General features: G+C 38.6%; 2 protein-coding genes across 2 annotated transcripts; one reads left to right on the top strand and one right to left on the bottom strand.

Moving 5' to 3' along the window:
- Positions 1-3,107: 3,107 nt before the first annotated feature.
- Positions 3,108-5,394, bottom strand: LOC104709113 (indole-3-acetic acid-amido synthetase GH3.15-like). The gene is made up of 5 exons (XM_019228638.2): positions 5,105-5,394; positions 4,826-4,927; positions 4,592-4,732; positions 3,832-4,493; positions 3,108-3,679 (listed from the first exon to the last, which is right to left on the bottom strand). Exons 1-5 carry the CDS (start codon positions 5,392-5,394, stop codon positions 3,108-3,110), a joined length of 1,767 nt encoding a protein of 588 aa, XP_019084183.1.
- A 3,420-nt stretch (positions 5,395-8,814) lies between these two features.
- Positions 8,815-10,993, top strand: LOC104705583 (uncharacterized). Its single transcript, XM_010421608.3, has 4 exons — positions 8,815-9,306; positions 9,633-9,743; positions 10,175-10,394; positions 10,496-10,993. The coding sequence occupies exons 1-4, from the start codon at positions 9,182-9,184 to the stop codon at positions 10,748-10,750; spliced, it is 711 nt and encodes a 236-aa protein (XP_010419910.1). The 5' UTR covers positions 8,815-9,181; the 3' UTR covers positions 10,751-10,993.
- The last annotated feature ends 2,310 nt before the right edge of the window (positions 10,994-13,303 follow it).

Below are 13,303 nucleotides of genomic sequence, written 5' to 3'. Positions count from 1 at the left end.
CCTCTTAACAAATACGTGTCAGCATATCTTTCACTTAGTTTTTAATATAAAAACAAATTTTTTTTTCCCCTTTCTCTTCCTCTTCCTCTTCCTCTTCTCTCTTTCTCGCGATACTCCCAACCCAAAACAAAGAGACTTTTTTTTTGACAAAATCAGAACCTGGCAATCGGAGATTTTGATTAACCAATCGCTAATCGGAGGTTTTGACTAATCAATCAGAAATCAGAGATTTTGATTAACTAATCGGAACGACATATGGGAAAGCGTTGAGTCTTCTCCACCATGCATGATTGTAATTAGGGTAATCTGTTTGTAGAATGTGCTCAAAGTCTCTGTTTTATTCTCTTACCTCCTTCTGTTTTCTGTTTTATTGCTCTGTTTCTCTTTATTCGCATGAAAGAAAGATGACAATGTTGTTTTTTTTTTTTTTTTGTTAACGTGGTGAGAGAACGAAACAGAAATTAGTGGAATTGATATCTTTACAATTCTATTAAAACTCTCTTAAAGTGTTGCAATATATAACTGTTAGAATTAACGAGAATGATTTGAAAGTTTAGAATGCTTGAAAATCTATCGTTTATGTCTTCAAAATTATTCAATCAAATGGTTTTAGAGGTGTTGGTAAGGCTGTGAAGTATGTTGCATTTGTAGTTGATATAGATTGTAATAGTGGCTTTTAAAAAGTGAACTAGGATATAACTTATCTGTTTTTGTTTCAGTTTTGGTTATGATCATCCTCTTGTAATCATTTATACGTCTATAAATGTCGAGAAAGCAAGTATCTTTGCTGTTTAATTAGTTGTTTTTGTTGCTTTGCAGATCACTTGTTACTGAGTTTTACTAAAAACAAAGGATGCTTTGTGTTTCAGGAGCTTAATCGATTCAGCTAGAGGCTTCTGCAAAAACGGAGCTAGCAGCAGATTCGTCCATAGTGATGGAGGAGCCGATTCCTCCTGGACTTGCTCATCACTTCATGACTTACATGGAGAAAGGCAAATTCCCTGACAAATACAGGTACTATACTAGTAGTATTAACTCTCATACTTAGTTGTGATTGTTCCATGAATCCTTGTGTTTAAGTCCCTTTTTATCCGTTTGTGTAGAATTAACCAAACAATGGAACGAGAATTGTTATGAGTTCTTGTTATGGGTGTATATTTCATATATCTCAACTCATTAAAAATGTGATCACTGATCCGTTTCTCTCAACCTCTCTTTTATATTGTTTCTTGTGATTAGTTTGGTAAGGGAGACCATGGTAGACTTGTGATCAGTTTGGTCGGGTCAACAAATGGCAAAAACTAGAGAATTCAAGCAGGTTAGTTTCCTTTTTTACTTAATTTTGTTTAATTCACTGCTTCCAACTACCAAATAACTAAACCGGTCTTGTCAGATTAGGTAAGCAGTAAGTCTTGTATTGATTGTGTTGTGTTCGTTGGTTGTTCAATGGTTGTGTTTATGGGGTGTGTTCAATGCTTTGTAGTTGAAGTGGAAATTTACTTTCTCATTGATTGCTACTAACACAAACCAAATCGTTTTTAACCAAACCCTCACATTGATTGCTACTAACACGACCCTTTAGCAATATCTTCCCTTCTACTTCTAACACGCACAGAAAAAAAAAACGATATGGATTCATATGGTTCCATGAATCCATATACTAACTCTCCTGGCTTCATGGATCTCCTACATAGTCAAGGAGAAACCCACAGTCTGGACTCCAACCCACAATCTGGACTCCAATCCATACTCCAACCCACAGTCATTCTTTCAACAAAGACGAGATGCTACTGGAAGGTTTGGTCTCTCTCCAATACAGAAGTGTACATCGGCAATTCGTATGATGGCATATGGAAGTGCAGCTGACGCGCAAGATGAATACATTCGCCTTGCTGAAACCACTGCGATTTCATGCTTGGAAAATTTTGTTCAAGGAATCATAAACTTTTTTGGAGATGAGTACCTAAGGAGACCCACACCAGCGGATCTTCAACGACTACTCGATATTGGAGAGATGCGCGGATTTCCCGGGATGATAGGAAGCATCGACTGTATGCATTGGGAGTGGAAGAATTGCCCAACCGCATGGAAAGGTCAATATACGCGTGGATCTGGAAAGCCAACCATCGTTTTAGAGGCTGTAGCGTCACAAGATCTCTGGATATGGCACGCGTTTTTTGGACCTCCAGGTACATTAAACGATATCAATGTTCTTGATCGCTCACCAGTTTTTGACGATATTTTACAAGGTTGTGCTCCTAAGGTGAATTATACTGTCAACGGGCACCGCTATAAATTGGCCTACTATCTCACCGATGGGATTTATCCAAAATGGGCTACTTTTATCCAATCTATTCCCCTTCCACAAACTCCAAAGGCATCCTTATTTGCTACATATCAAGAAGCTGTTCGTAAAGATGTTGAACGTGCTTTTGGAGTCTTGCAAGCTCGATTCCATATAGTAAAAAACCCGGCTCTCATCCATGATAAAGAAAAAGTTGGAAAGATAATGAGAGTGTGTATCATACTACACAATATGATAGTAGAAGATGAACGTGATGGGTACACGCAGTTTAATGTTGCAGAATTCGAACAAACACAATCAAACCGAACTTCACATGTGGACTACACACTTCCTACTGCGAGGCTTTCAAACATCACCGAGATGATGATCACGCGAAATGAAGTTCGTGATAAAAGAACAAATGAACGCTTGCATGATGATTTGATTGAACATATATGGCAAAAGTTTGACACAAATCAAGGTTACAATCAGGATTACAACTAATCTATTATCCCATTTATGATTTGTATTCCTATTTTTACTATGCTTTTATAATTTGTAAGTTTTAAAATTAATGTTTAAAAATTTATGAAATGCTATTATTTCTTATTTTTATACAATTTAAATTATTTAAACATTCAAAGTAATTATGTTTTACTTAAAATATTTTCATTTCATAAATAATATTTTTGACAAATATTTTTTTTCAAAATTAAGAACCCCAATAAAAACTTCACCATTGGAGGAGCAAAATTTTAATTACCCAATTACAAGTTCTTACTTTCATAAAGTACAAAATCTATTCTTAAAAAATTTAAAAACCTCACAATAAGAACCTTACCGTTGGAGAAGCTCTAAAAGACTCAGAAACAACGTTCGCCTCCAATATTTTCAAGACTTCTTCACTCGTCACCGATATAGGTGTTTTGTACTGACTCACAGAAGAGCCTCGAGACACGGCGAAATTCATGAGCTCGTCAAAAGTACCACTCTTAACAACCTTAATCTCAAGTGGTCCAATGTTCTTATCATATTTTCGTTCTTTTCTGTACACTGTGTCGAAAGACTTCTCAATTGTGAAGCAACATTCCTCCAAAAAATTTGGGTCGGGCTCGAGCTTTGCGTCCTTGGTTTTGCTGCCGAGTTCCCAATATAGCACGTAATGTCCTGGAAACGAGGAAAGATCTGCACGGCTAGTGAAATCCATGACCATTAGGTCGTATGGCTCTAGTAGGAGCTTCGCGTTTTTCACTGCCTTGAGGAGGTCTTCTTCGTAGGTCTTGTCCATGCCGATGCTCAGAACAACATTATGTCTTCCCACGAAACGAAACTTTGGCGCATTGTTGTGGAAACCTGTAATTCTTAAAACATCACCCACACGGTACCTATACAGACCTGTAAAATCGTTTAGTGATCTTGTGAGATACATACTAAGAAAACAGTTAAAATCTCTATTTTGTCTTCTATCATTTTTTTAAGCAAGAACCTACAAAAAATTCTAAAATACATTTTTTCTGAGGAGAGAGTAAACGAGAAAAAAGACTTACCGGAAAACGTTGTGACAACAAGTTCATAATCATGGCCAATTTTAACATCGACAAGATCGACGACCACAAGGTTCTTTACGGGATCATGACAAGTTCTTTGGTCTTTCTCGACCTCTAAGAACTCGAAGTACCCCATACTTGGAATGATGGTGTAAGAAACATCACTAGGCTTGGAAAGAGGATTGACATTGACACCGACGAAACACTCGGAACCGCCATACCACGATGAAACCAACGGAAGACTACCGCCATAGTACTCCAGCAATGGAATGTATTGTGCCATGCTGCCCGTAATGACGCCTTCGATGCATTTTGCTTTTGGCCATAGTCTCCCCACTATTGCCTCCCATGATGCTTTATTGCATTCTTGTTCGACCAAGTTCGCTAGGTCCGGATTTGGAGCGGTGAGGAACTTAGCAACCCCTGAAACACATTGGACGTCTGTGATCCAGTCACTGAGACGGCCCGTCCTTATGTTTGAGCATAACTCATGCCAGTGGTTTTCTAAGAATTTCATTACTTTGACGACGATAGAAGCAAAGGGTGCACCGAGGCGAGCTACATTATCGCGTTGTAGAAGCCCACAAAGCAACTGGCAGTACATGCTCTGAGTAGTGTCTACACAAGTCGCAATTTCATGCGGGCTTACCTGTAATTTATCCCTGGAAGATAAAAAACACAATAAAGAAACAGTAGTAGCAGCAACAAGGGGCATGTTCACACCCCTGTAACGTGAGTGCCAAGGTTTTATTGATTTTACCATAGAAGTGAGTTGGTTGTGTTCAATCTTTTCAAAATACAAGTTATCATAGACATGGCCAGTAGCCCAAAGACAGTTTTGATTTCTCCGGTCACGAAATAGAACGTGAGAGATTTTCCTTGGTTAAGCCCTTTGATGTGCCTGCAAACAAGTAATAACAATAGGTTTTGGATTTTACTAACTCTATTTGATTTGATATAATGTGACACAAGTTGGAGTTTAGGACTTTTTTACTTGTAGAGTAGAGATCTATACAAGGATCCAAACGATATCCTCTGTTCAAATTCCTCTGCTGTCAGAGGAATAAATTTTGGAACTCCTGCTGAAGTACCCGAGCTGCAAAACCAATATCTTCCTTAAATCTTTATATATTCTACACCTCAATTTTAATGTACATATGTATATTATTCAAGATTAACAAAGTCAAGTGTCAACAAGTTTGAAATTGTTATAGTTATCATAGATCCACATATTAAAAATAAAAAAAAAGTGAATCGTTTAATTTGAAGAAACCTGGCCAAGAATAAACTGATGGGTCGATCACATATGAGATCAGATGGCTCTCCATTAGTAAGACGATCGATATAAGACCTAAAATCTTCGTAGGTCACAACGGGTACGTTCTTCTTGAAGCTTTCCTTATCGACTTGACCGTCGAGTAAACCTCTAAGATACTCAGTTTGGGCATTACGTGAAAGTATTGCTTCCAAGACGGAATCTTGAATTTGCTTTACGTTGGTGGTCACATCCTCAAGAAGAGTGAGGGCATCTTTAGGGTCTGTTAAATCGAACCTTGGCAACATGCTTGCGCTTGGTGCTTTTAATTGTCTGCAACTATAACAAAAACAAAAAAAAACCTTTAATTTCTAAGTCATTGCAAAATTGTTTACAAAAGAGTGAAATTTTGTTATGGCGAGGTGGATGAATTGAAAGCTTTGGAGGAGAGATTAGAGAAAGCAGTGAAAGGGTGGTGTTATGATATGTTCGTTGCCGTAAGATTTGTTCTTTTTTCAATAAATAGGATTAATTAACAGAGAGAATAAGCAAAGAGAACACTATTAATATCCCATTTTTAGAAAGATTATGATTTCCTATTCTTACAAGGATAACGAAACTGCGGTTATGAAAATGAGACTAGGAAGAAAAGTGGGTTGTCCTTGGTGATAGAAATACGAGAAAAGTGGGTTGTCCTTGGTGATAGAAATACGAAATATTTTCATACTTCAGCAATTATAAGGAGGCGTAAGAACAGAATCGAGGCTCTAAAAAATGATGATGGTAGGTGGATTTATGACCAACAGGAGCTGGAGACGCTGGCGGTTGAGTATTACAGGCGTCTCTATTCATTAGATGATGTGGATTTGGTAGTGGAGAAGCTATCGCAGGAGGGTTTTTCGAGGTTGACTCAAGGTGAGATTAATGCTCTCTTAAGACCTTTTTTACGACAGGAAGTTGAGTGGTCAATTAAGAGTATGGGGAAGTACAAAGCTCCTGACCCTGATGGATATCAACCGGTTTTCTATCAAGACTGTTAGGATGTGGTGGGAGAGTCGGTTTGTCGTTTTGTTCTGAAGTTCTTTGAAACAGGAGCATTGCCATAAGGTACGAATGATGCACTGGTTGTGTTGATTGCTAAGGTCGCTAAGCCAGAAACAATAACTCAGTTTCGACCTATCAGTCTCTGCAATGTCCTATTCAAGATCATTACAAAGATAATGATGCTCAGGATGAAGAAGTTGATGCCTAAACTCATTGGTCCGGCACAATCCAATTTTATACCAGGTCGGTTAAGTGCAGATAATATTGTCTTGGTGCAGGAAGCGGTACATTCAATGAGACGTAAGAAGGGTAGGAAAGGTTGGATGCTTTTGAAGCTTGATCTTGAGAAAGCATATGACCGTGTGAGATAGGACTTCCTTGAGGACACGTTAAAAGTTGCAGGGTTCCCAGATGTTTGGGTTGTGTGGATCATGTGCTGCGTTACTGGACCGTCAATGACCGTTTTGTGGAATGGAGAGAAAAAATCGCCGTTTAAACCTGTGCGGGGGATTCGACAGGGAGACCCCTTGTCACCATATTTGTTTGTTCTCTGTCTTGAGAGGTTGTGCCACATGATTGATAAGTCTATCAGTCTGCAGCAATGGAAACCGATCAGTTTATCGTGGGGAGGGCCTAAACTCTCGCATATCTGCTTTGCAGACGACTTGATCCTGTTTGTGGAGGCGTCTGTAGCACAAATCAAGATAATACGAAGAGTGTTAGAAACCTTCTGTGTGGCTTCAGGTCAGAAGGTGAGTTTGGAAAAGTCAAAGATCCTTTTCTTGAGTATTGTGAGCCGTGAGTTGGGTGGAATGATAAGAGCTGAGAGTGGGATTGACTCAACTACGAATTTGGGAAAATATCTAGGGATGACGGTCCTTCATAAACGTATTAATAATGATACGTTTGGTGATATTCTTGAACGTGTGTCGTCTCGGTTATCAGGGTGGAAGGAAAAGTGCTTGAGTTTCGCGGGAAGGATCACTCTTACCAAATCAGTTCTAGCATCGGTTCCAGTGCATAGCATGAGCACGGTTGCTTTGCCTAAGTCCACTCTTAAACGGTTAGACCAGATATCCCATTCTTTTTTTGTGGGGTAGCAGTGCTGAGAGGAAGAAGAAACATCTCTTGAATTGGAAGAAGGTGTGTCGTCCCAAAAGGGAAGGTGGGTTGGGTATTCGATCTTCACCAGAAATTAATACAACACTCTTAGCGAAGATTGGGTGGAGACTACTTAAGGATCAAGACAGTCTTTGGGCTAGGGTGTTGAGAAGTAAATACAAAGTAAAGGAGATTCATGATTTCTCATGGTTGATATCTAAAAGCAACTGGTCGTCGACCTGGCGGAGCGTGGTTGTGGGATTGAGAGAGGTGATTGTTCCTGGTTTGAGCTGGGTGATCGGGGATGGGAGATCTGTTAAGTTTTGGTCCGATAAATGGTTGCTTAATATGCCACTGATGGAGGTAGTGACAGGGGAGTTATCTGTTGATTGTTTGGTTTTGACAGCGCATGAGCTTTGGCAGAATGGGGTGGGTTGGTCAATGGCTCGAATTGCCCCTTATGTTGATGAGAACATCATTATGCAGTTGAGAGCAGTGGTGTTAGATATTGTCACAGGCGCCAAGGACCGCTTGTCGTGGAATGATACACCAGATGGGGTGTTTACGATGAGCTCTGCTTACACGTTTCTTACTCGGGATAATACACCGAGACAGGATTTGAGCCTATTGTTTCAAAGATGCTAGAAAGTTACAGTACCAGAGAGAACTCATGTTTTTCTCTAGCAAGTCTTGAACCAGATTTTAATGACTAACGTGGAGAGACGTCGGAGACATCTATGTGATTCATCGCTCTGCCAAGTCTGTAAAAGTGGCGACGAGACAATCATTCATATTCTACGTGATTGCCCCGCTATGGCGGGAGTCTGGGCCCGTTTGGTTTCAGTCGGGAAATGGCGAGATTTTTTCTCCATGTCACTACTTGAGTGGGTGCATAGCAACCTGGGGGATAGTACTTTGGTTGGGGAGAGTCCATGGTCTATATTGTTTGCAATCTCTGTTTGGTGGGGCTGGAAGTGGAGATGTGGGAATGTATTTGGTGCGAGTGGTAAATGTAGAGATAGATTGCAGTTCCTAAAAGACTTGGCGAAAGAGGTTCATGTGGCTAATCAGCAGGTTGCGGTTAGCCAACAAAGTCGAGGGCCGAGGGTGGAGAGAATGATTCGATGGGGCAAGCCCCGTGAGGGTTGGATGCGGTTGAATACGGATGGGGCGTCACGGGGGAACCCGGGGTTAGCTACTGTCGGTGGTGCTCTCCGAGATAATGCGGGTGACTGGGTTCGAGGGTTCATTTTGAACATTGGTATTTGTTCTGCTCCGTTAGCTGAACTATGGGGTGTTTACTATAGGCTGTTGATTGCTTGGGAGAGTCGGGTCTTATGGTTGGAGTTAGAGGTGGACTCCGAAATTGTGGTTGGTTTTCTGACAACAAGGATAGGGGAGTCGCATCCGTTGTCATTCTTGGTACGTTTGTGCCATGGCTTTCTTTCAAAGGACTGGATAGTCCGTATCTCGCATGTGTATAGAGAGGCTAATCGTCTAGCAAACGGATTAGCGAACTATGCATTTTCTCAACCTTTAGGTTTTCATATGTTTGATGTTGTACCGGATTGTGTCCGCTCTATTTTGTTGGAGGATGCTTGTGGAATTGAGTTCTTAAGTCAAATTCGGTTGTAATTTTTTTAAAATTTTTGCTGAATAAATTTTGGGGCTTGCCCCTTCCGACCAAAAAAAAAAAAAAAAGACTATATATGAATGGTGGTGGAACACATGATGTTACCATGTTGGTCGGACGTATGATCGTAATCAACCTGTACGTAAAATAAATTACGTTTGGATAAAAATGTTTGTAATTGAACCGGAAACAAGGTCGGTTCACCTTGGGTCTGTCTGTTCGGTTAACAAGACATTTGAACCGATCAAATCATCATTTTAGTGAGAAAACCCATTGACCGACCAAATCAAAAAAACATCGAGGGGGTGGGTGAGAGAATGGCTCGAAACGACTCGCGATCTAGGTCGCCGTCTCACCGCCGACGATACTCTCGCTCGCCTGTCACTCATCGTAACAGCCGTCGTACCAGACGCGACCGGAGCCGGTCTCCCTATCAATCAAGGTCTGCAACAAAGTTTCTTTACCTTTTAGATATGTGAGATAAATGTGGAGAAGCAAATCTCGAAACTTATGGTAGATGTGGGGAATTAGGAATTAGGGTTTTGAGCCAAGTTTTTGTAAGATTCATGCTCTATGCCACAAATTGTTTGATGAATTCGATGTAGCAATACAGAACATAGTCTAGAAACTGGCTAATTTTGTTTCTTTGTAACACTTCAGTTTGGATTGCCATTAAAGTTCGTTATTTAGCTGCTTAGTGTAGATTAGAAGAAGCTGCTCTATAGTTTTAAGACATCTTCATAAGAGTAGTTTTCCAATTTTTTGTAGGCACAAGAAGAGCAGATCTCCTACACCGAGGCAACGCCAAAGGGATAGAAGTAGTTCATCGGAGCATAAGATTGCGATTGAAGTGAAGAAAGAACAGGAAGACAAGGCTAGGTAATTGATTTTTAATGTTTGTTTTCCAGATTTAGGAGATAGTATATAAAAGCTCCTGCACATAATGCAAAGTATTGAGTTAAGTTTGTTGTTCATAGTGACATCTCTATGGACCATGTGGAATATTGTAACTTTGAATGAACCGAGTATATGCTTTTCTAAGGATTTATTTGCTAGTGAGCAAGTTGACATCTAGGATAAGGTTAATCTATTTCTCCAAGTTTCAAGATGTAAACGAAAAGTATAGCTCTATTGTAATTTTTGACGTATCTGTGGAAGTATACTTTTGTCTCCTTATCTAGTGTTTGAGCATTAGCAGAAGAACTACTGATCATATTTTGCATTGCGATCTTTAAAAGTCTATCTTGGCTAGTGGTGTCAGAGTTGGTCTAACTCTTCACTCTTTTTTTTTTTTTCTCTGTTAAATTAAGATTGCAGCATGAGGCTGAGCTCAAACGACTAGAAGAAGAGACTGCACGACGGATCGAGGAAGCAGTGAGGAAAAATGTGGAGGAAAGGATGAAAACGGAAGAAGTTAAAGAAGAAATAGAAAGGAGGACAAAGGAAGCCTATGAAAAGATGTTTTTTGATGTGGAAATACAGCTGAAGAAAGAAAAGGAAGCTGCTCTAAACGAGGCAAGAAGAAAGGAAGTAAGTCTAGTTATTTGTTTATGTTGCCGCTCTATTTGTTTGGTTTTATATGGTTTTGGAATGATAGAGGCTAAAGTAAAACTGGGGAAATAATTAATAAGGAACAAGCTCGGAGAGAAAGAGAAGAGCTGGATAAGATGTTAGAAGAAAATAGTAGGAGGGTTGAAGAATCTCAGAGGAGAGAAGCAATGGAACTACAACGTAAAGAAGAGGAAAGGTATCGGGAATTGGAGCTGTTGCAGAGACAGAAGGAGGAGGCTGCAAGGAGGAAAAAACTGGAAGAAGAAGAAGAAGAGATTAGAAATTCCAGAAAGTTATCAAATGGAAACAGATCACGATCCAAGTTGCATTTCTGAATGGGTTTATAATTAAGGAAACATTGATTGATGAGAGTCAACAAGTCTGAAGAAGCTTTTTAACTAATGAATATCAGAGAGTATAGTATAGAAAGATACAGTTGAGTCGAACCGTATCTTGCTGACCCTTACTAGAGCTTTGTTGTTTCACTATGTTGTTTATCATTGGATAACTTGTTTATCATTGGATAACAAAGCAATTCCCGTTGGATTAGTTTATCCTAGCACCTTTCACTTTCACTATGTACTCGGTGTTAATTCTTTTACTTCATCTATGTCTATCGATAATATTTGCTTTTTCTAAGCATGGAGCAATGCTTTATTAGTCTTTAGATAATAAATAAGTTAGGCGGGCTTTCGGCGGTTAAAGATTTTGACAGATGGGTCGGGCTGGATCTGATAAAAGCCTGTTTTAACATGTTGGGAAAAAATTACAAGAAAAAAAAGAGGGATCCAGTCAAAACTCAAAAGGCTTGGTAAAGAGAGGCTTTATGTAAAAAGGACTTTGACACTCTGCTTCCATGAGCTTATTCCACTTGTCATGTATTTTAATTAATAACCAACAATACTAAAACAAAATAAATATATGACAAAAGAGAACCTACAAGTATAACCATAAAACTTGAGCAAATAGATAAGAGGGAACAGTTTCTAAAACTGTGCCATGGCCATTCAAGTCCAAAAAGACCTATAATAGTTTAAATTTATGCAATTGGGAGTTGGGACCACATTATAAACTCATTACTCAGCACATTTCCCTTATGTTTTTGATTGCTACGAGGCTACTAAGATACCCCACAAGATGAATATTTGAGATAAAGATGCACGTACATGAGTATATATATTGATTATTGAATCTATCTAAAATAATAAGAACTACGATCTTCATGTGCATGCGAAGATCATCATTGTTATTATCTGGGGGAGTTCCACTCTCAACGGAATCAACGCAAAGCAGCCGCAATATTTGAATTTTTGAAGCCGAAAGCATGATGTAAAAGTCTCTTGTCAGAGATTACCGTACGCCCAAGTCAATATCGAAAACGATTACTTCAAAATAGCTCAAGATAAAAGTCATGAAATAAAGATAGATTCGGAACTTCTCTCGTTATATCATTTTCGAGGTCTCATGTTTTCAGAAAATGGCATTTCACTTTCTGAAAGTAATATTTATTTAGGGACAAATTTGTCAAAATTGTTAAAGTGAGAACTAATTATCAGAAAAACCACATGTATAAATGGGGAAATTAAGGTGGTGGCAATTTTATGACTATATATATGAGGCTGAAATGGGTTATATATATCAACTGTTAAAAATGTTATTCATCTTTTTAGGCGGACACATCGTCAAATAAGTATAAATATTTGCGACACAAAACTAGACTTTTGGATGCATGTGTGTGTAAACTATCTTCAAATGACAACGTAGTAAGATTATGTATTTTATAGCGCTAGTATCATAGAAAATCGAGTTGAAAAATGTCTCTGTGAAAATAGTTGTCGTGTAGTGAAACTTAAATTTATGGAAAGAAAAAAAAAAGAATTGGTAAAGATCGATATTGGGATTGAAAGATGATCATTAGACTGGGTCATGGGATCTGGAAGGATGGCCCTCGAAATACACTTGACGTAAACCAAGTGGGACGGGACCCAATTCCCCCTTTGCCTTTGCGCATGCGTTACTCTGTAGAAAAGCTCTTTACTTATCCTTTTTTACATCATCTCATCTAAGCTCATGTCGTAGTATCAATTATCAACCCCCACCCATATTTTGGAATAGACCAACCCAAAAAAATATTAAGTAGTACCTATACATATATTTCCAGTATCATTAAGTTCATCATAATTTCAAGTTCTCAAATATGTAATTTTTTAAATATCTACGTATGCAAATTTTTATTATTTTATGTCCCGTACGATTCAGAGAAAAAAACGTAAGTATTTTGTCATATTAATGGATAAAATGAATAGTGTATGTGGAATATATGCAGAATATATTCTGAGACGATCACGAGAGGAAGGCCAATCAAAGTCGAGATAGAATAATGAAAAGAGATACACGGTGTTTAAAGTACTATCTCTGGTGGGGCAAGCTCGATCTAAATCTCAATACCAAGTTTGCTTGTCCTACTCTCACATAGTCACATGTATCAATAATAATGGTAATAATAAGAGAAAAAACATAAACCACGAATATATATAATCGATCAAGTACGATTCATGCATAGATGCATGTACATAAAAATGCGTTCTAAAAAAAGACACATGAATATGTGGACAGATAAGTCTCACTTTTGGGTTTGGGATTGCGATATTTTTGGTTAAACACGTTTTTTGTTCTTTAAATGATTAGTGATTGCGATATTCGTAGTGATCGTGTGAGAGATCGTTTCAGCACACTTAAACTAGAAAGAAGATTCCCCCTCTCCCCAAAACTACAAAGAAGATTTGTTTGACTTATAGTCAATGCTTATCTGTCTTTTTCTTCTATTAACGATGTTTACCTATGTAAGAAATGAAACTATGGTTTTATCCTATACAGATCAAACAATG

Source organism: Camelina sativa, chromosome 8 (genome assembly GCF_030686135.1).
Source record: "Camelina sativa cultivar CO46 ecotype springtype chromosome 8, ASM3068613v1".
NCBI lineage: Eukaryota > Viridiplantae > Streptophyta > Magnoliopsida > Brassicales > Brassicaceae > Camelina > Camelina sativa.
This window is presented reverse-complemented; position numbering and strand designations above follow the sequence as displayed.

Coding starts and splice junctions, on each gene's coding strand:
- LOC104709113 (XM_019228638.2), bottom strand. CDS start 5,394: ATGTTGCCAAGGTTCGATTTAACAGACCCTAAAGATGCCCTCACTCTT. Junction 4,733..4,825: donor TATAGATCTCTACTCTACAA/GTAAAAAAGTCC, acceptor ACTTGTTTGCAG/GCACATCAAAGGGCTTAACC. Junction 3,680..3,831: donor TGTTGTCACAACGTTTTCCG/GTAAGTCTTTTT, acceptor ACGATTTTACAG/GTCTGTATAGGTACCGTGTG.
- LOC104705583 (XM_010421608.3), top strand. CDS start 9,182: ATGGCTCGAAACGACTCGCGATCTAGGTCGCCGTCTCACCGCCGACGA. Junction 9,307..9,632: donor CGGTCTCCCTATCAATCAAG/GTCTGCAACAAA, acceptor AATTTTTTGTAG/GCACAAGAAGAGCAGATCTC. Junction 9,744..10,174: donor GAACAGGAAGACAAGGCTAG/GTAATTGATTTT, acceptor TGTTAAATTAAG/ATTGCAGCATGAGGCTGAGC.